Genomic DNA, 22637 nt, shown 5'->3' on the forward strand with positions numbered 1-22637 from the left:
ACATGGTGGTCTTTGCTGCTGGGGGGCATGGGGCCAAGGGTCCCAGGCTGCCCGACGGGGTTCAAGTGACAGCCTAGAAGCCAAGTGTCCCTGCTTGGTTAATCTAAAAATAAACAGAAAGGCAACAAAAAAATCCATGTTTCAATTACTGCACACAAGCTGTTCAAACAGCCAGCTCTGCACTGGAGATGTGAACTTGTCAACAGAGCCTGCCTCATTTGCATGCTCGGGTGGTGATAAAACACACAACCTCGCAACAGGCTGCCCTCTGGTCTGGGTAGGTTTTTTTCTTTTTAATTAAATTAAATTAAAAATACAGACATAGAATATAGAGTGAAAATCTGAAGCAGGTGCATCAGGATAGAAGTGCTCAGTCATGTCTGACTCTGCAGCCCCATGGACTGTAGCCCACCAGGCTCCTCTATCCATGGGATTCTCTAGGCAAGAAGACTGGAGTGGGTTGTCATGCCCTCCTCCAGGGGATCTTCCCGACCTAGGGATCGAACCCCTGTCTCTTATGTCTCCTGCACTGGCAGGCAGGTTCTTTATCACTAGGACCCCCTGGGAAGCCCACATGTAGGACAGCAGCTCCCAAAACAGAGGTAGAGGAGGCTCTGAGGGCTAAGGTAAGCCAAGCCCTTGGGAGAGAGGTGAGTAGGAGAGTGGCTAACACAAAGGGTCAGTGGTAGGACCAGGGGACAAAAGTCTCTTCCAAGTGACCCAAAACACTTCTCCCCTCCCCTATGCTGAGCATGGAGAAAACCCCAGTGAGCAGTGTGGGCCTTCAGCTCCCAAAGCCGAGGCAAAGACTGTTTAAGGACCTCTCTCCGTTGGGGAGAGGGTGTTACAGCCCACCTCTTGGGGTGAGCTTAGCAGGCCAGATGCATGGCGGGCAGAGCTGCGACTCCATCCTTGGCATTTCTTTCCTCTCCCACATACCCTTCCTCACTGTCCTCGTTCAAACACAGTCTGTCCTCTGAAATGAATGAAGCCCCAGGAAGCTGGGCTCCCCTGGGCTCCAGGGCCACCCTGACCCACCCTGCCAGCTCCAGCCCAGACCAACCACTGCCTCCCCTGAGCCCAGGGATGCTTGTGTCTCTCTATTGGGTTAGCCGTAAAGTTTCGTCAGTTCAGTTCAGTTCAGTCGCTCAGTCGTGTCCAATTCTTTGAGACCCCATGGACTGCAGCACGCCAGACTCCCTGTCCATCAACAACTCCCAGAGTTTACTCAACTCAGGTCCATTGAGTTGGTGATGCCATCCAACCATCTCATCCTCTGTCGTCCCCTTCTCCTCCCACCTTCAATCTTTCCCAGCATCAGGGTCTTTTCAAATGAGTCAGCTCTTCACATCAGGTGGCCAAAGTATTGGAGTTTCAGCTTCAGCATCTGTCCTTCCAGTGAATATTCAGGACTGATTTCCTTTAGGATGGACTGGTTGTATCTCCTTGCAGTCCAAGGGACTCTCAAGAGTTCGTTCAGGGGCTCCATAAGATCTTACAAGAAGCCCAAACAAACACTTTGACTATTGTAATATATCCTTACTGTGTGCTTTTCTCTTGCCAGCACTACTTTCCCCAAAAGCCAGAACCTTGCCCCATCCTCGCCTGCTTTCAGGATCTTGCACCAAGTCATGCCTTATGGTGCAAGAGGCAGTTAGCACTTTTGATATGACCTGACAAGGAAAGGGCAGGACATGTGTTCATCCAGGACATGCCCAGGGGGTTGCTTGGGAGGGAAACGGGGGTGCAGAGCCCTGAGCCATGATGGTGGAGCCCCAGAAGAGGAAGCCGGCTGCCTCTTAATTTCCCAAGGAGGCTGCTATTGCTGCTAAGTTGCTTTAGTCGTGTCCGACTCTGTGCGACCCCATAGCAGGCAGCCCACCAGCCTCCCCTGTCCCTGGGATTCTCTAAGCAAGAGTACTGGAGTGGGTTGCCATTTCCTTCTCCATTCCCAGGGAGGGGTTCTGGATAAAGAAGAGCCCTCCCCCGGAGGTGGAGACAAGAGAGCAGCGGGCTCACATCAACGCCGGTGAAGGCGCCACAAATCCTGCCGCTGAAGTGGCTGTTGGTTGTGCATTCACTCTGGACAGGGATTGTAACGTCCCCAGCCCTCGGAGCAATTCTGCAGCCATCAGCCCAGACACTACTTACTCAGTGAAATGAAAAAACAGTCAAGTCTCTCCCAAGGAAGATAATATCCTGTCACAGGCAGTATGATCTGCCGGCCATGTGACGGCCGTTCCCTAATGTTTCCAAATAGACTTTTGAATAGACTCTTGTCTAGAAGAAAGCAAATTGCAAGAGCATTTTTGGCAGCCAAATAGAGAGCGCGTATTCGTCTTTCTTCTGTGCAACTCTAGCTGCTGGTCTGGCTCCAGGCACCGAGGAGGATTCATCCATCAACTTGGGTCACTGATGAACACCATTTGCTGTGAAGAGAGATCTCGTCGAATTAGTCAGTTCTGCAAGATTCGGAATAATGAGGCGTGCCAGAGGCAGTCTGCGAGAGAGCGGGAGGCCCGCTTGGAGAAGGGAGGTAACTGTGAAGTCTAGCTCCCAAGTCTGCGAGCGTGTGTCTGCAGGACGGTGGGAAAGCAGGCTCCAGACTGTAGTGTCGCCATTCTTGGTGGAGCCACCCAGCGCAGGGAGTCAGAAGGAACCAAAGATGGTTACTTGTCCCAATTACTCTGGGTAATGGTCCTCCATGACATCAAACCGTACCCGCTGCCACAGCTTCCTTGTCAATCCTGATGTTTACGAGCCCCTAACTTATACACGCCTCCCTTCTTCCCTCCGTTTATGCTGATATTATGCTGCCAACTGTCATTTCCAATATCTTTTTTATTTTTCATTATCACCATTATAATGATTTACACCAAGAGCAATAGCACAAATGCCTAGTCAGTTAGTCCTGTGAGAAAACTCTCTGAATCATGTGTGCCTTTTCGAAAAAAAAAAAAAATATTACTACATCAAAACAGCCAAAATGTCTCAAAGCAAAGGTGCACATGAGCAGGGACAGAAATAGGAGCCTTGTTCTTTTAATATCGTTTATCGTTCCTCTAACGCATATGCTAGATACCACCTTTCCGAGGGAGGGAGATTGCTTTTTGCACCAGAAATTGTGCCCAGAAAAGGAATCAGTGGCATTTGTCTGGAAACCTATCATCAGAAAAGCATTTTGGGACATTTGTCTTTTTAGGTCGTGTATTAAGCTTCCCAGGTGGCACTCGCAGTAAATAATCTGCCTGCCAATGCAGGCAACTAAGAGACATGAGTTTGATCCCTGGGTCCAGAAGACCCCTGGAGGAGGAAATGGCAACCCACTCCAGTATTCTTGCCTGGAGAATCCCAGGGACAGAGGAGCCTGGCAGGCTACTGTCATGGGGTTGCAAAGAGTTGGACATGACTGAAGCAGCTTAGCATGCAAGAAGCCCTGTAATTATGGGATATGGATTTTCTCCAAACACCTTTGCCCCCCCAAGGCCATCCAGGGCGATCACAGTGCACTGGCAAGCACTGTAGGAGCATCAGAATGCTGGGGTCCTCAGGCCGACTGATCCTGCTAACAGCCAATCTTAGGCTGACATGTCTCAAGCTCTACCTGCATTCAAGTCCTCCTGAGGGATCTTATGAAAACAGTAGGTTCTAACTCAGTGGTGCTGGGGTGGGGCCTGGGATTCTGCAGTCTACAAGCCCCAAGGTAGGGCCAACACCGCAGACATACAAGCTGCCCTTGGGTAGGGGGTGCTTAGGCCACCACCCAAGCCCTCATCTCCATCCTCTTCTTTTCACTTTCTCCACTTATAAAATCCAATGTCAACACATCCGCAGTAAACACTGCAGCCCTAGAAAGCCACGCTATTGTTTCTGTGACCACCACTGGACCTTTAATGCAGGGACTCCCTCGCTGCCCTGCTCTGAGCCAGTCCACCCACTGGTCTGGAATCTGCCAGAATGTGTCTCCCTCAAAGTTTTTGGATGAGCTAAGACCTAGGAAAAGCAGGCAGGTTTAACTGGCAGTGGAAAAAAGTCCCTGTCTTCCTTTAGAGATAAAGATGACACCCTCAAGCCTTCTGTTACAGAGATTGATGCCCCCTAGGGTCAGATGTCACTGCCTTGGTTTCTAATCTGAGCTGTCGCATCCCTGACACCCCTCTCCCCCCAGCCTCGAGGGTCTGATAGAGGCTGCTCGGTTGGGTCCAGACCTTGGAGCTGCCAGCATCTAAGCAACAGTGCTGGGACAAGCCACCCCGACCCTGGCACCGGGGCTGGGCAGTCATCACACTTGCCTTGCTGAGTGACCAGTGATGGCTGGGAGCAGGGGGTATAAATAGGAAGGCAGTGATCCCTCCTGGCTGGACAAGGCAGGTGGAAGGAAAATTCCCTTTCAGAGCAGGGGTGAAACATAACAGCAATGTCTGTGCTCAGTTCTCTGGGGCCTTGGTGTTTGAAAGGAAAGGACCTAATCATAAAACCATACCCAGGTCAGTCCTGTGGCTGAGAACAGGGAGAGGCTGGCATTAGCCTGGGGATGTTCCAGAAATTGCTTGGCTTTTGAGCAGGTCAAAGGATTTGAAACAGGGCCCTGGATCTGGTCTGACCCCACAACTGGCACATCTTATGTCCACTTGAAGTGCTAAACACCCAACCCTGCAGAGGAATACCGCACCCCCAGGAGCAGGGCGTGGGCTGGAAAAGACATGAGGAGGCCATGCTTTCAGGACCAGACCTGAGATGGTGGCCTCCTCACGTTTCTCCCCCTGGGCACCTGTCTGGCCTCAGAGTGTGTTCAGAGCTGGAAAAGGCTTGCCACCTTGATCTGGGAGTGTTTTCTGTGCTCTATCTCTGGGTGCCCAGCCTGCAGGGGGGTGGCCAGGATTCAAATGCAAACTTCTTGACTCCCCACCAGGGATGAGTCCTGGAGCAATCACCAGAAGCTGAGCTGGCAGAGCAGAGGAGGGCCAGGCCCAGCACTCAGACCCAGGCAGCTGTGCCCAGTCAGCTCCATGGAGGAAACAGAGGGGCCCCTGTCTTTAGGGAGCGCACCCTCATAGGAGCGGCATTCACGGGGGAGTAGAACATGCCAGCCCATTCCTGGGTCATCAGCCAGCCTCTGTGAGCTCAGAAGGGAGGGCTGGTCAGAGGAGGCCTCCTGCAGGAGGGCTAGTTTGGGCCCAGACCCCTAGACTCAGCCAGAACCAAGTCGTCTGAGTCGGTGGGGTCTTGGTGCAGACAGGGGATCCTGGGAGCTGAGGCAACCCCAGGGAGGCGTTTCCCAGGGGCATCCCCAGCTCCTGCTGACATCGGTGCCAAGTCACAGGACCAGGCCAGGTTCCCCAGAAGCACCAGGAGAATTCCTTTGTGCTGCATTTGCCAAGATGGTGTTCCGGCTGCCGTTTATTATTTTGCTCCAGAAGAAATACTAAAGATGCAGAGAGGGAAACGAAAATAAGAAAGATGGGCAGGGACTGTTCCAACCGACTTGGCAGCACGTCTCCCCCAAACGAGGCAATCATACATTTTCCAACCGGGCTGGACGGGCCACGGCTCATTCCTCAGCTCCCTGTCTGGAGGCAGCGCGGGCTCCCCACCGTCCTGTGGATTAATCGTGCCTTCGGGCCCTCACAGCAGGCGCCCACTCCTCCGTGTGCCTTAATGATAGGAAGGAGGGAAGGGTCATTAGTCACCTGTGATCTTGGGGACAGCGTGCACACGGGGCATGTCAATAGTTGGGGACACAGAGCACATCCCAGGACATGGGGCGCCACTGTCCTGCAGAGAGTTTGGGGGTGCACAGAGCTCAGGTTGGCGAGCACAGGCATCTCAGGGGCCAGTGCCGTGGGCTCCTTGACGGTGGCCCCTGGGGGCCAGTCCTGCATGGACAACACAAAGCAAAGGACTGTGACATTCACAATGATTGATTATTTATTCATGAATTATTCATGTCGAGGCAAGTCTGTGGGACAAGACGCTGCTCTGGTATCCAGCAAGCAGACATGACACCGAATTACAGAGACATGGCCTGGCCAGCAGAGCTGAGCCTGGTATCCACTGGTCCCCTCCTCCAGGCCACCCCTCGGCCCTGGACCTGGGTCTGTCATGGCACCCATGAGCTGCAGCAGAAGCCTGTCCATCAGGGCAGGCTCTGGGGTTTGTGACAGGAGATCCCCTTGGGCACAGATGTTCTGCTGAAAATGACCTTCCTTCCACTACAGTGTATTGTCCCCAGTGGCCCTGAGTGACAGAGCACCCCGCAAGGTCCCAGCCACCCAGCACAGGGGGTCTCAGGGAGCCCGTGAGACCCAGACCCACACAGCTTCCTAGTTTACAGCTGCCTCCTTCGTCATCATCCCAGAAACCTGCCTGCTTCCTGTTGACCTTGGAGTTGCAGGCCTATCCTTGTCTTCCCTGTAACTCAGATCTGATCGTTACCCAGGGATGGGGCTCTTTCCCGTGCACAGAGGGCTCACAAGGTTTACAATTTGGTCCTCACAGTGGCCCTGGGGGCAGGCAGAGCTGTCCATTGCTGCTTTCCTGATGAATAACCCACAGCATCCCCGAGTTCCTGGGGCTCATGAGGGGTGGTGAAGTGAAAGTGAAAGTTGTTCAGTCATATCTGACTTGCAACCCCACGGACTATACAGTCCACAGAATTCTCCAGGCCAGGATACTGGAGTGGGTAGCCTTTCCCTTCTCCAGGGGATCTTCCCAACCCAGGGATCAAACCCAGGTCTCCCACATTGCAGGCAGATTCTTTACCAGCTGAGCCACAAGGGAAGCCCGAGAATATTGGAATGGGTAGGCTATCCCTTCTCCAGCAGATCTTCCTGACTCAAGAATCAAACCAGGGTCTCCTGCATTGCAGGTGGATTCTTAACCAACTGAGCTATCAGGAAAGCCCAAGAAGTGTTGCTGGGGTTCAAATACAACCCTCTTGACACCTCACCCGGCTCTCTTTCCATTGTCCAGGGGCCCCAGGATGAGTCCTGGAGTGGTCACCAGGGGCTGAGCTGGCAGAGCAAAGGGGAGACAGGGCCAGCGTTCAAACTCAGGCAGCTAGTGGGGTGTGGCTTCTCCAAACAGAACAAGGAGTGTGGACCCTTTGCAGAAAGACCCTGGAACCCAGCAGCTTGATGGCGAGTTGGCGAGGTAGGGTCCTGGAAGTGCCAAACACCTGGGGCCTGCCCAGCTCCTGGGGTCTGACTGGAGCGTTGAGCATGAAATGGTCCAGCTCTGCGCATGTTTTCGAGGGTCTGAACCAGACCTTAAACCAGGTACTGACTGGGATGGAGCCCATATTTCCAGTGGGGAAGGATGGGTAGGTTCTGTAGTACCAGACTGGTTCTTATACAACTCTAAAGTAAAGACATTCCCTTTTCTATCATTATATAGGTAATCTAACCACAACAGGGGCTTCCCAGGTGGCGCTAGTGGTAAAGAACCCTCCTGCCAATGCAGAAGACATAAGAGATGCGGGTTCAATCCCTGGGTCAGGAAGATCCCCTGGTGGAGGGCAGCAGTTTGACCCTCCAACCCATTCCAGTATTCTTGCCTGGAGAATCCCATGGACAGAGGAGCCTTGGTGGGCTACAGTCCAAAGAGTCAGACATGACTGAAGGCACTTAGCATGCATGCACGCAACCAAGTCATAGAAAATGTGAAAATAAAATAAACAACACCTAAAACTTTGGGTCAAATTCCAGACAGGCAGAATCACTTCTTTCAGTGGCTGCAAAACTAAGACAAGAGAGGTTGGTGCAGAGTGAAGGCCCAAGGTACACTTGCCATTTGGGCATCAGAAGCGCAGAGAAGGAGAGAGGCTGGGAGATGAGGGTTCTAGGGACAGTCAAGGGGCAGATGTTTGGGGCAGGAGCTGGAAGTCAGGGGCTGGGGCAGATGCATCATTTTGTTTTCATCCCAGTTAGCAGCCCGCCTCTGACTCCCGCAAGGGAAGAGAAAGAGACCCAGGACAAGGTGGTGTCGCCTGCATCCCGGCACGCTTGGTGCTCAGTGGCGATGACCAGAATGAGGACTTGACCCCAGTGCCCAGTAGGCAGGGAAGCCGACCTCTGACTTCCACTCACCTCAGGTGAAGGGGAGCCCAAGAGTGGGGCGTGTGTGTGGAGGTTCCGGGCCCGGGCCCCTCCTGGGGGAGCCACACCCTTTCTGGTGAGAAACTGAGTCATCATGGGAGCTGGCACCTCATCCCTCAGGAGTTGGGGGATGGCAGGAACAGAGCCTCCTGTCTCTCTTGGGGAGGAGCCCTGGACGAGGAAGTAGGTCTTCCTCACAGGGGGCCTTGGATGCTCCGGGAACACCAGGGTGGCCTCTGTAACACTTCTGAGGGATCATCTCAGCCCTGAGTTAGTTGGGCTGGAGGGTCATTGTTCTCCCTGGAGCAGGTCAGTGTGGCCCTCCTCCCCTTCTAGGGTGCTGGGGGGCTCTGTCCTTAGGCTTGGCATCTACCTCTGTGTACTGAGCTCCAGTCTGTGTGGCTCTAAACGGGGAGGTAGGGGCAGGGCGTGGGGGAGGGCTGGTGCAGGGCCAATGGTTGTGCATCCACAGCAGCACTTGGGCCCTTCAGAAGTATCCCAGGGTGACATGCTCACCCCATTCTTCCCCTCCACTGCAATTCTGTGAGCAGGGCTTCCCCTCCCCTCACTCTCCCCAGGGGAGGAGAGGCATGTCCAGAGAGAAGGGGCTGGGAACCAGGGTCAGGGACCAGCTTCCCCCGTGGTGTGCCTGGCCCAGACTCTCTGGATCTAGGTCTGGTTCTGGAAGAGTGGAAACCCAGTGTCTGCACGTGGGGCCGCCATGCAAGCTGGTGGAGGTGCATGCCTTTTGGGAACTGGGAGGTGTGAGGCTTCAGGCAAGCAAATATGGGCTTCCACCCGCCCCAGTTGGGGGGCCCCCATCCCCCTCCCATCGTCTCTGCCAACCCAGCATCCCTGGGATAGTGCAGAGGTCGGGACTTCTGATGAAGGAGTGGTCCCCCCAGCACCCCAGCAGCCAGAACCAAGCCTCCCACTTAAAACCCCCGCCTCTGGGAGGCTCTTCAGACTGAACCTTCACACTGAAGCTCTTCAGACTGGGACCTGCCCCTTAAGGTCCCCTGGAGGAGGGCATGGCAACACACTCCAGTATCCTTGCCTGGAGAATCCCATGGACAGAGGAGCCTGGTGGGATACAGTCCATGGGATTGCAAAGAGTCGGACAAGATTGAGTGATTAACATTCCTGGGAGACTCTTCAGATTGAACCCAGGACCTCCCCCTAACCATCTCTACCCTGGACCTCAGGCTAACCTGTCTCCACCCACACATTAAGACTTTTTAGACCCTAGAGCTCTTTCTTCACACTTGAGTGTAATTTAAAAGGTGCTGGCCACACACTCACCCCACTCAGGGGTGAATCCGCTCCCTGGTTAACAGCCCCGGACCTGGGAATGGTTGTGGCCAGACACCCTCCTCTCACCCATGCCTGGGCCCCAAGCCAGGCTCTGCCCATTCACAAGCTGCCTGCCAGCTGTGCACCTTGACAAGGAAGTGTTTCTTCGTGTTTTGTCTGTAATTGCTTGACCAGGCTCGTCTGAGATGCCTCGTGTGCTAAGGGCCTCCTCCCGCCCTGGCGAGCGCTTCCTCCAGCCCCAGATGCACGTGAGGGCCCACGGGCCACAACCCAGCAGGAAATACTGACATGGCCACCTCTGGCACTGGCCCTCTGCCGTCTCACCCGGGTACACCGGGCAGCATGCGCCTTTCATTCCGTTTTGAAAGGGGAAATTAAACTGAGGGATAAATTCGAACCCAAACCTGCCATGCAAACAGCTGAACTTTGTTTTGAATACACTTAACGAGGCTGAGACCAGACTGTGTGGCCCCCAGCTGTCTGAGTGTCCGTCTCCTCTCTAGTGTTTTCAGGAGACTCGCAGGGATGCACAGCAGGGTGGGGATGGGCAGAGGCACAGCTGCTGGGCTGGCTTTTCTGCCATGCACCAGGGCTATGAGGAGGAAAGAGCCACAGTGTGGTCCAGTGGGCCCCTCTCCTCCAAGGTAGCAAGCTGAGAGGTGTGATCGGCATCAGAGGTGTTGTTGGGGCCCAGGAGGCCCCTGTGACAGGATCCCAAACATGCTGTGCCAGCTCTGGGCTTGTCTCAGGGTCACAGGCCACCTGAACGCCAGCCCTCCTGATCTCCATCCTCAGCAGCTGGAAGGAGATGGTTCCTTGACAATACAGGAGGTTGTGTTGTTCTGTAGGAATGTAGGGACTGATTTAGTGCCAATCAGGCCAGGCTAGACTTAGGTAACAAATAAACTGCCAATCTCAGGGCCTTAACATGATAAAGATTTATGTATCAATTGTGCCAAGTCTGGCACTGGTGTTGAGGTGGGGGGCAACCCTCTTCCATCAGATAATGGCACCGGCTGGGAGATGTGGCCTCTGAGGTCACCAGGCCAAGCATAGGGTCACACCAGATGTTTTTAAAGATAGAGTTCTGGAAATGGCCTTCATCCCTTCCCCACTCATTTTGTCTGCCTGAATTCAGATGCATAATCCCAAGTTAACTACGAGGGAGGATGCAGGGGTCTTCCTGGATGGGCAGAAAGGGGACATTGTGTTTTAAACTTGGAGCATCATGTCTGCCCCACTTAGGATCCGGCCTAGGGAGGCAGTCACCCCAAGGGCACTGGTAATTAGCAAGAGCCCTGCCCTGACAGGTGAACCTCAGGAGACCAGAGCCTAGGCTCTGGGTTTCAGCCGCCCCTGGACATGTAGATCCTCCTTTCAGAGCTGTCCTCAGAGACTCCAGGTCTGATTTCCTAGAAAGGACAGTTCCTAACTCCAGTGTCTTCAGGGAATTTCCAGCTGGAAGACTCAAGGTTTTATGTCTAAGGTTCTCCTTTTGCACAAATGTGTTTGTCCCTTCCCTAAACATTGAGCAATTAAGAAGAAATAAACATGTGTTTATTTATCCAGCAAATATCTCCTGAACACTCTTCTAAGCCAGGCACTGCTAGGTGCTGGGATTATAGAAACAATAAAGCCTGGAGTTTACTCTCAAGGGTAACAAATGTACAACAGCCATCCACGGATGCTGGAATGGTGGTGGGTGCAGATGTTCAGGGGGATAGAGGAGCCCTCTCACCTGATCTTGGGAAAGGAGTGGTTAATACAACCTCTGAGAAGAGTCAATAGCTGAGTTGGATCATAACAGACACACAGGACTTAGCCAGATTCAGGGGAAGCCAGTTCTGATAGAGGAACAGGGTGGGCTTGTCTGCAGGCAGAGAGAGGGCAAGATACCTTCAGATACTGTAATGTGTTTGGAATGACAGAGCCTCATCTCTGGGATGGGAAGAATGAGAAGTGAAAATGAAAGTCGCTCAGTCTTTGTGACCACTATACAGTCCATGGAATTCTCCAGGCCAGAATACTTGAGTGTATAGCCTATCCCTTCTCCAGCAGATCTTCCCTACCCAGGAATCGAAACGGGATCTCCTGCATTGCAGGTGGATTCTTTACCAACTGAGCTATCAGGGAAGCCCATTAATGAATGAATGATGATGAATGATGATGCTAAAAAAGAGAGCCAGCCCAGATGCTCAAGGGTCCCCTGACCACCCTAAGGAGTCTGGATCGTTATCAGAAGGATAGTATTTAAAGCAGGAGAGGAAAGGATGGTGACCAGACCTGTGCTTTAAAAAACCATGAGGGAGGGACTTCTCTGGCAGTCCAGGTTGAGACTGCACACCACCAATGCAGGGGGCTTGGTTTCAATCCCTGGTTGGGGAACTAAGATCCCACACCCTACAAGGCACAGCCAAAACATTCAAAAGGCAGCAATAATAAAATAAATAAAGTTTTAGGGAAAAAAAGCCACAAGGGCTGTTGGTGGAGGATGAACAAGAGGGATGAAGCTGGGGGCAGAGGACCGGTTGAGATAATGTATGTGGGAGGCATGATTTGGGGTGGATGTGCAGATGGAGGGAGGCAGATTTGAGAAACAACTAGAGCAACAGATGCAAAAGCCCTGCTGTGAAGTACGGGAACGGACATGGGGACAGGCAGATGGCTTTCTCTGAGAGAGGGAATTCCTGAGAATGCCTGTCTGGGCAAAAGAACAATGAGTTGATTTAAGGATGTACCATGTTTAGGTACCTTCAGGCAGCAGGATGGTGGGCGTGGTGCAAGGCAGGGGAGGCAGCAGGAAACGTGGCTGAATGAGGTCATCCAGGGACAGTGTGGAGGGTGGGAAATGAAGAGGAAACAGGGGCCCTTGAAAATGAGCCGAGAAAGAGGAGCCTGCAGCGCAGACAGGAAGAGGGATGGCAGAGGAAGGAGGAAAAGTGAGAGAAGGTGATGTCACTGAGACTGCACAGAGGAGCTTTCCAGAAGGTCAGCTGTGCCAAGGAGGGTGGGAGTGGAGGGTTAAGGAAGACTTGGGCATAAACCTCCCATTGGATGGAACAAATGGGTCCTTCTTGACCTCAGTGAGAATGACCCCAGAGGAGTGACCAGAGCCACACGTGAGCAGGTGACAGAGCAGGAGCGGGGACCGTGACCGGAGCCAAGCGTAGCCAGCTCTCCTGAGAACATCAGTTGGAAAAGTTTGTGAGGGTGATCAAAGGGAGGTTCATTTTTATTTTGATGATGTTACTACTGAATAGATGAAAAAACAACTTTTGTTACTATTGAATACAGTTTTTGTGGCATGGTGTAAGCTATGAAGCATAGTGATGAAATTAACAGGGAGCCCACCATCCAACTTAACAGGGACAGTCGTCTCTGCTTCAGGTGGACCTGCGGGCTTAGCTCAGGCTGTGGGGGGTCGAGTGTCCAACAGAGGGGACAGTGCCAAGGTAGGGGACAGTTGCTGCCAGGGTCCTGTCCATCACAACCTGGATTGGGTTGGCTCAGGCTCTGGCTCTGTGGCACTAGAAGTTGACACCTAGGTCTGGATGTGCAAGGACCAGAGTGGTATCAGGCTTTATATAAGTTTGTAAAATAAAGTGGTCTGTTTACAAGCCAGCAATTCCAGAGCCCCCAGCCCGAGCTGAGCTGGACTGGCAGGTTAGGAAAGTGAGCCAGGAGCTGTCCTTGACCTCCACGAGCTCACACCCTAGACAGAAAGTGTGTGGAGAAAGGAAAAGAATCAAAAAGAACCACGTCGTGCCTGAGCCAGGAACAGAGCTGGGGATGTGATGTGCAGGGAGACATCACCTCAATCTACCGCTGGTGCCCTAGCACTAACTTCTCCCCTCTGCCTGTGCCTCATGAAGGCCTCGCCCACTGGGACAGCATTTCCTGTATCTTTACATCCTTCCTGACTGAGGGTGGCTGGTGCAGAGCCAGGCAAGTCATGGTCGTGCTGAGCAAAATTCGATCCCTGATGACAGAGGAGGCCCTCGGGGTATCTGGTGTGTCTAGGTCTCCATGACAACACGGAGGTCCTTATGTTCGGATATTCAGGAAAGCTGCATGGAGATGGTCTGGTTTACAGAGGCTGGGGAGCCCGGGGAACTCTGGTGCCAGCATCTGAGTTGCAGGTTATAAAAGAAAACTTTCAACTACCTAAAGCTTAACACCTCAGACTTGAGTCCTACACTGAGTCACGGTCTGGAGGCCGGAGATCCTGGCCACATTCTCACCTTCTAGTTTTTGGACCTTGAGGGAATCACTTATTGTTAATGAGTTCCCTAGCCCATAAAGTGAGGATGACCTTGCCAACTCACAGGCCACTCTAAGGATCAAACGAGATCTGTTGTCAAGGTCCTCGTTCACCACAAAGTGAGTCTCCCGACGTGGCTGTTTCACCCTACCATAGGGTTGAGGATAACGGGGCCTGAGGGGTCCACAGGATCTTGTTTTCACAGCAGGGATGGGGGGACAAGGTCCTAGTCGTAATTAGCAGGCACACATCTGCATCGTCCAGGGCAATGTGATGCTACCAAACAGAAAGCATCACTTTAAACCATGACTGGGTTCAAATCTAATTGACTACACTTCTGCCATGTGATCCTGGACAAATCATTTATTCCTCATCTGTGATGGGGCTAATGATCCATGCTTTGTGGGCTTGCTGTGAATATGAAATGAGCTAACGGTTTTGCGCCCAGAGAAGACATTTAACGGGTGCTGACAGCCGTGGCTGTCCTCGAATCCCGGCGGGGCTGCCCTTTGTTTAAACTGCCCTCCTCTCCACTCTGTGCCAGCAGGTCCGGCCTCTGTTTCCCTGTGAGGAGCAGCCGCGGCCCAGCAAGATGTCCCGGCACCACAGCCGCTTCGAAAGAGATTACCGGGTGGGCTGGGACCGCCGCGAGTGGAGTGCCAACGGGACGCATGGGACCACCAGCATCTGCAGCGCCACTGCTGGGGCGGGGGGCAGCTCCGCCAGCAGCCTCAGCGCCCGGCCCGGCCTCCTGCCGCTGCCCGTGGTGCCCTCCCGACTGCCCACACCTGCCACGGCCCCAACGCCCTGCACCACTGGCAGTGGCGAGGCCATCACCAGCCTCGTGGCCAGCTCCACCCCCGCCACCACCACCAAGGTAAGACCCCTCTGGTGTCTGCTGCAAGCAGGAGCCAGGCAGGGGGGCCCTGATTCCCCACAGTCCCCGGCCGTACTTTTCCTTCTCCAGAGTATGTGTGCCCCTGGGGCCACGCCAGGCAACTGTTAAAGTTCACGTGGTTTTAGTTTCCATAAAGCCTCTCTCACTGTGACTAACTTGTGGGAAGATAAGCAGGATGCTGAGGCCATGTGTTGTCCTCTGCCACGTGGACAAAAGGCATTTAACCAGCAAAAGGGCCGTGAAACTCTGAGGTGGTGATACAGGGTCTCTAAGTAGGTGACTGTAGATGGGTAAGCCCCCTGGGGGCTCCGATGACAAGTTTGCAAAAGATTCTTCCCAGCAGTTGGTCCTAAATGGTCATAAAACTGCTGTGTATCAACCAGCATTAGTATCAAGCGTGCGCACACCCAGAGTCCCCTCCAAGCCCCGGACAACCCCGTGACATCAGTACTTTTGTCCAGTCAAGGATAGGAAGGAACCAAGTCTATGGGAGAGGTCAGAGCAGGGACTTTCCTGGAGGAACCCAAGCCTCAGGGGTGTCAGTTTCAGGTCATTTTCCCTCTTCTGGAAGTGGCTCCAGCCCCCAGAAGCAACAGCAGAAAACAGTCTGGGTTACCAACCACGACCATGGAAGTGAAAATGTCGCCAAGGCTCCTGCCTGGCTTCCAGCCCAGCTGGTGCCCCTCAGGCCACTCAGAGTCCCTGGAGGGATGGGACCCAGGCTGGTGGCAGGAAGCCCATTCACGGTCATCCTGTGTCCTGGGCGAGCAGGCGCTCTGCAGGCCCCTTCACCTCTGCCAGGCATTCAGAGCTGCCTCCTAGGAGCCGTCTCAGGGCCAGCGTGTGTGTGTGTGTGTGTGTGTGTGTGTGTGTGTGTGTGTGTGTGTGTCTAGTCTTTTGTGCTTTCATAAAAGTTGCAGGAGAAGTTAAAGGCAGGGGAGCCCCAGCCCCAGCCATTGTGAGGTGGTGTTGGTGTTGGAAAGTGGCGCTCCAGGTGTGCTGAGCCTTTGTCTCGGCGATTTTCAAAGCTCCCTTTCAGCCCTGCTTCCCATTAATAACTGTGAGTGCTGCCGGCGCAGTGCCCGGCAGAGGCCCGAGACAATGGAGCCATTGGAGGCCAGCTTGGAGTGCACTGACATCTTCAGCAGTGCCTTATTGATTTTATTTCCCTGTTGTGAAAACACCGCCCCACTGAGGTGGAAAGGGAAGGAATGTTGGACAGGGGAGAGGAGACGGAGGCTTAATGTGGGCACGAGGCCCCTGGACCAGCCAAACACATTCCTCTCCAGGTGCCGGCCCCCAGGACGGCTCCGGAGGCGGTGACCTCAGCCCAGGGGACTCAGCCGGCTGCCCCGCCGGCCGCATCTGGCAGCCACTCAGCTAGGCCAGCTGTTGGCCATGTGGAGGATGGCAGCGTCTGGAGCTGACAGCCAGGGCTCCAGGTGGGGAGGGAGGAGCTGGGCCCGGGAGCCCTCTTGATGGTTTCCACCCTCTCAGGGATGGAGGCCTTTTTAGGGACAGCGTCAGGCTGGGCCTCAGGCCGGGGTTTGGGCTCTACCAAGCCAGGGAATTGGAGGGGAAACTCGGGGAGGGCCTGCCCTGCCCACATGGCTCCTGCTTTGCTCTCAAGCAGCTTGATATTCTTCATCTGTAACTGGCTGGGCCCCAAACCACAGCATACAGAGGAAAGGAACTCGGCCTCAGACAGAAAACAACAGCTGGGCAAGATAAAGCTGGGCGGCTGGGAGGGGAGAGGAGCCAAAAGTTCATGCCCGTGTGGACAGCCAGCTCCTTGGCACTCCTTCCCCCGTAACCATCTCCAGCCCCGTTTCATACCTGCAGAGGCTTGTCCAGACAAGCAAAGGTGCCTGATTGCACCCTGGATTCCTGGGGTGCTCAGGAGAATGGGGCAAGGGGAGTGGGGGCGAGCAGGGAAGAGAGAATACAGCAGTGGCTTCCATCCAGAGGCCTTGTGGCTGAACTTGGGCTCTGGTTCCGTTCTGCCTTTCTGACCTAACTGCCGACCCCCCAGACTCCTGTCCCCAGCCTATTTGTCTAACCCAAGACGGGACCACATCAAGTGACAGGCAAGCCAGTAGGAGGTATCTGTGGTTTCCCTGGTCGACCAGTTGTGTCTGCACTGAGCAGCCAAGGGCTAGCTCTTGCCCTCAGGGAATTCATGGGCCAGGATACAACAAATGTGTGGCCTGGATGGTGCAACCGACTGACCCGAGCATGTCTCTCCTATTGAGGCTGTTGGCAGAGGCCACTTTGTGGAGAGGAGGAAGACAGACTCTGGAGCCAGACTGCCTGGATTTGAATTCCATTCTCTATCATGCTGACTGAGTGACCCTGGGCCAGTTGCATAACCTCTCTGGGCCTCACTTCTATAACACAGGAATAAGTAGTCGTACCTGCCTGTTAGAGTTGTGAGGATTGTGTGAGTTAAAACTCATGTAAAGAGTCCAGAATCACGTCAAGTCCGGCACACAGGACATGTCCTAGAGAGCACTATGGTCATCGCCATTGTCCCCGTCTCCCAGGGGAGGTCTACAGGAAAAAGCCACACCCCTGTAAGGAAAGGTGATCATTTTCTGGCTTCACCAAGAGAAAAAGGTAAGGCTTCAGATAAGAAAACAGAAGCTAGGCCCCAAGCAGGCAGGGAAAGGAACTGAGTTCGTGAGTGGTTAAGCCTCAAGCTGGGGCTCCCCAGCTGGCAGTAAAGAACCCGCCTGTCAATGCAGGAGACATAAGAGATGCAGGTTCAATCCCTGGGTCAGGAAAATCCCCTGGAGGAGGGTATGGCAACCCACTCCAGTGTTATTGCCTGGAGAAGCCCTTGGACGGGGAGCCTGGCGGGCTACAGTCCATAGGGTCGCAAAGAGTCGGGCACGACTGAAGCGACTTAGCATGCACGCAGGCCTCAAGCTGACCTTGTGAAATGACCATGGTGACATGTCAGCAAGACGGGCTGGAGGGAAGGGGACATCCAATGGGCCTCAAACTGAAACTGAGTCAGCACCACCTAGTAATGGTGATGGTGAGGAGCACCTTAAAGCTTTTGTCAGCCATGGGCCCTTTCCTCCAAGAGAGCCCAGTGACTTTTTTTTTTTTAATTTATTTGGCTGCATCTGGTCTTCGCTGTGTCATAAGGGATCTTTCATTGTGATGCATGGACTCTTTGGTTGTGGTGTGCAGGCTCAGTAGTTGTGGCACACCTGTGTAGTTGCTCCATGCTATGGGGGGGGGAACTTAGTTCTCAGGGATTGCACTTAGGGATTGAACCCAAGTGCCCCGAATTGGAAGGTGGATTCTTAACCACTAGACCCCCAGGGAGGTCCTGAAAACCCCTTGTCTACACAGGGCAGAGGCCTCTGTACACAGGGCAGAGGCCCCCACTGGTGGAAGACTGGAGGAGGCAGGTAGCTGCATGGAAGCCAGAAGCAGAGCTGTGGGTTTCACTTCCTTTTGTGTATTCCTACCACCCCACCCCAAGTGTGGCTCAGACAGTAAAGAATCTGCCTGCAGTGCAGGAGACCTGGGTTCGATCCCTGGGTCAGGAAGATCCCCTGAAGAAGGAAAAGGCAACCCACTCCAGTATTCTTGCCTGGGACATTCTGTGGACAGAGGAGCCTGGTGGGCTACAGTCCACGGGGTTGCAAAGAGTCAGACACAACTGAGCAGCTAACACTTTCACCACTCCACTTTCACTTTCGCCACCCCATATTGGTAAATGCTGCTTGAATGTCCTGGCCTGGCTTCCTCAGTAGAGGGTCTAGTGCTGCGTGAGCCAGAACCACCCCTGAGATGACAAATGTCGGCACCGTCAGGCCTTAGCATCTGCAGTGGGCTGGACCTGGAGCAGGGTGAGCGTCACACAGTCTGCAGGCTCTACAGGCACCCCCATATCCCAGGCCATCACCACCCATATACAGATGGCAGCCCCCTCATCTGCCCTGCCCAGTGAGGGGCTGCTTCTGCCCAGCTTTAGGGGCAGTCCTGGCTCTCCAGGGCAGGGAAGGCTGGCTATGCTCCCAATGGCTGCTCAGGGAAGTAATGACAATTTTTTCTGTCACTGCTGCCTCCAGGCCTGAGTTGATCTTTCGGTTTCTTCCTTTTTCCAGGGCCTGAAGATTTCTTGCATGTTTTAGACGCAAGGCCGAAAGGCCAGTTGGACAAACACTTCTCCTGGGTCCCTGAAGCATGGGGAAGGCCTAGCCAGATACACACCACACACAACACACACACACTCAAACACACTCACACCACACACACACACTCACACACACACACTCACTCACACACACTCACTCACACACACAGTCTAACATACACACACATACACTCCTTGCTCAGACCAATAAACTGCTTTCCTGGGGCACAGGTCAGATCTTAATCCTCTAGGACACAAGTTCCCAGAGCCCAAGAGAAGTAAGATTGCAACCCCACCCCTATATTTTGCAGGTCAGAAGAGTGAGACTCTGAGAAAACAAGACTTGCTGAGGTCACCTAGGGAGTGAGAAACAGAACCTGCCTGGGCTGGCTCCTTCCCCAGCCCAGGCTGCCTGGCACAATGCGTTCACCATGGTAACCAACATTGCAGCATTATTATGAAAACTTTTCCCATCCCCTCATCCACCTAGCAGACAGCAGACACTGAATTTTGGCAAGAAAATGGGTATGTTTACCTCTTGTGTTATAGGTGGAAAAAATCTAGGCGGAAGATTGTGTCAACTCAACATTGCACAGCTGGCCAGAGCTTCAAGCCCTTGAGTCAAACAGAAATGGGTTTGAATCCTGTGTCCACTGCATAGGAGCCGAGGACCTCTCCAAGCTTCAGTTTCTTTGTCTGTAAAATGGGAATGATAGTGATATGTTTCTCATGGAAGTGTTGTGAAAATTGGTTAAACTAGTATGTGCAGAAAAGCACAGACTAGTACCTGCCACTTGTTAAACACTCGATAAAAGTTCATTTTGAAAAGGTAAATGAGAAACTGAGTCCGACAAAGTATTCATATGTTTGGGGGAGACCAATCTCCCTGTTGTTTGGAGCCAGTACTCCGGCTCTAGGCTCCAGGTAGTCAAGGGCCCAGGGGGAGAGTGCCACTGAGAAGCAGAAAGGCTGCCAGGCCTGTTTATGGGATAGAAAGGAAGCTCCACGGCCCTGCAGTTGCTGCTGCATGAAATTTAAATTATTCTCAGCAAACTTGCTTGACAGATGAAACAGAAAAGGGACGGCTTCATAAAATGCAATTTTGTTCTTGAAAGAATGGACTTTGCAGGATCCTCGCTGATGTCTGTGAAATGTATCGGGGGCTTTTTCTTCACATGGTCAGGAGCACTCAGGCTGAAACATTCCCATTATTCCTCAGAGCCAAACCCTTGAAAATAAATCTAGGCCGGGGAGAGAGAGACTTCCCCTGTGTCCCAGGCCCAGGGAAAACCAAAAGGGGCCATGGAATCTGCAGGCTCTGTCGTCAGAGCACCAAAAACCCAGATTTTTTGACATTTATGGGCATTTGAGGATTTCAAGGGGGACCTAATGACCCCAGAGACAATATCTTCCTCACGTGACCTAAATTCTTTGGAGAAATGTTCCTCTTGGCAGGGGGATGATCTGGGGTTTCTATGGGGAATCATGAGAATGACCATAAGACTGCTGGCAGAGGGGGCCCCCTCTCCTATGGTTCTGGGGGTCCAAGAATGGATAGAAAGGCAGCTTTTGCACAGTTGCAGAATGAGAAGTAGCCGTCGTCTCTCTCCTCCTGTTTCCACGTTGAAAACCAAGGGCTACGGAGTGGGCTCAGTAAGTTGGGAGAACCACTCAAGCCCCTTTTGTGGCACATTTCCAGACTGTGCGTGCTTCTCCAGAAGGCCGTTTCTTGCCCCATGAACAAGGATTTGTGATCTCCCTTGTGATGCATTACCAGGCACTGATAATGCATCATGAGGCAACTTGTGCCTGCTCGCGTCCAGCTAATGGGTTTCGCCTGCACTTTAAGTGGCAGCCACAGGTCGGGTTGTATCCTCATTGACTTAAAATCCATCCATCAGTCACGAAGTGTGTGCAAAATTGGAAAATGTCATGATTGCCCAAACATCCGTTCCAAACCTAGAGTTCGGGGAGGGTAGATTTGAGTGGCTTGATTTCTTAGACTTTTGATGAAAGGGGCAAAGAGAAGGGAGAAGGTTATATGTACTACCATATTTGTAAGGGATGAACCGTATCTATATAGAAGGCAGCTGTGGATTCTGAAGGAAGGTTGTGAGATGGGCTTGACTGGAGCCAGTTGTGTACAGAAGTTAGCTTTTGCTTCGTAACAACCATCCCAATATTTAGTGGCATAAACCATCCCAGTTCTGTGGGTTTGTTGTCAGTTCTGGACTGGGTTCGCTCATTTGCCTGTGGTCAGCTGCACGGTGGCTACTTGCTGGTGGCTCATTCTAGGATGGCCTCACTCACACATCTGTGCTTAGTGGACTGTCGGCCAAGGCATCTCAGTTCTTCGTGTGGCCTGTCATCCTCTGTGCAGCTATTGCAAGCTTGCATACTCAAAGGTCTCAGACTTCCAGGAGCAGCAAGAAGCCAAGGCCCAGGGCACAAGTGCCTCTGCTTGAGAAACTTTTGCTAAACTCCTGTTGGTCAAAGCAGTCACAAGGCCAAGTCAAATTCAAGTGGGAAAAAGGTCCTGCCTCTGGTTAGAAAGTGCTTCACCACATTGCAAAGGGGCAGACACGAAAGGACAGGAAGGCTTTGTGTTAATTTTTGCAATACGCTCCCCCAGTGCTGCCAGCATACTTGCTTAAACACGGTTATTCACTCTCTAGCTTCTGGCCAACGCTTGCATTCCTCAAACAGAAAGAATAGGACCAATCCGATAAACCAATCTATATGGCCTGGTAGACAAAATCAACAGGGGACCGGCGTGACTTATACACACCTAGGTGACACCCAAGCCATCCACACCAAGAGCTGCCTCGGGAGATCTGAAAGGAGACCGCCGGTGAGGATGGCGTTGCCATGGAAAAGGCCATTCAGCTGGCCCCCAGGGAACCTTGCCCAATGCAGTTACCTTGAGAATGTACCACTGGCAGGTCTTGGACCTCAGTCTTCAAGGCTCCAATGCTTAATCCCATCACTGCCTTAGAGCTGGTAAAACTGCTCTTCCCAGGATATTCTCAAAGACAGATGCTAACCTGATTCAGAATCAAAAATTCACCCCCAAGGAGACCACCTTCGTGGACTTTGCCCAGTGAGAATCCACATAAGAAAACAAATTTAGACCAGAAGACTTTCTGAGGAGCCTAAAATCAGGAAAGGAAGCCAGTTACATGATGCAAATATACAATAACTGCGGATCAGACAGAGTCCAGGCTCTTTCTCCCTGATAGGATAAATCCCACGCCATTCCCAAAAAAGCCCTTGGAAAGACCTCTTCTTAAATTAAATTAGGTTTTCTGCAAACAGCATCATTCAAAATGAACATAAATCTACTTCTTATTCAGTTTTAATGGTTTTCCCTGTTTCATTTAATTACTCATGTTGCAATTAAACAATTTTTTTTCATTGTAGAAGGACAGTATTTTAGCTACATTATGGGTTAGATAGGCTTTGGAGAACTAGCCTGGGAATCTCATCACCATTTATAACATTGTTTTTTTATAGGGAAAGTATGTTCCAAAATCTAAACAGCCAAATTACAAATGAACTTTCAGAACCCAGCCCATTTGTTAACTGGAAACTGTCTGTAATGCTAAAAATAACTCAGGGAAACAAGCATAAAAAGGAGAGCTGAATGCCCCCTTGGTCTCATTTGTTCACCATCAGCATCTATGGATTCAGTTTTGTTTCAGTGAGGAGAATTTCCTCCAAACTCAGACAGACCCTACCCCTGCTTTACTCACTGTTGTGACACAGGTGGCCACATTGGCTTGAGTCCTCCTAGAGCTTCATGCCACCGTGAAGGGTCATTGTGGAGTCCTTGCAGAGTGACACTGATGTAACTTAGCAGATTGTCCATTTCAACACCGTATTCGCTGCCCTAAAATGAAGGCTTAGGAGAACTCT

The 22637-nt window shown here is 52.5% G+C and overlaps 1 protein-coding gene and 1 long non-coding RNA gene across 4 annotated transcripts in view; both read left to right on the forward strand.

Annotated features, from left to right (window-relative positions):
• The window catches only part of KLHL29 (kelch like family member 29), a 327064-nt gene that overhangs the window by 168806 nt on the left and 135621 nt on the right, over positions 1 to 22637 (forward strand). For all 3 annotated transcript variants that reach the window (XM_081592608.1, XM_081592607.1, XM_081592609.1), the window contains one exon: positions 14219 to 14548. In XM_081592608.1, the coding sequence (XP_081448734.1) occupies positions 14264 to 14548 (285 nt within the window). In that variant the 5' untranslated portion in view covers positions 14219 to 14263. The remainder of the gene's footprint in view (positions 1 to 14218; positions 14549 to 22637) is intronic.
• On the forward strand, positions 17776 to 22078 carry LOC145546258 (uncharacterized). The gene is made up of 2 exons (XR_014082701.1): positions 17776 to 18435; positions 19034 to 22078. It is a non-coding gene; the product is annotated as an uncharacterized LOC145546258 (long non-coding RNA).

This window comes from Giraffa tippelskirchi, chromosome 4 (genome assembly GCF_054371585.1).
Source record: "Giraffa tippelskirchi isolate mGirTip1 chromosome 4, T2T-mGirTip1v1.2.pri, whole genome shotgun sequence".
Lineage (NCBI taxonomy): Eukaryota > Metazoa > Chordata > Mammalia > Artiodactyla > Giraffidae > Giraffa > Giraffa tippelskirchi.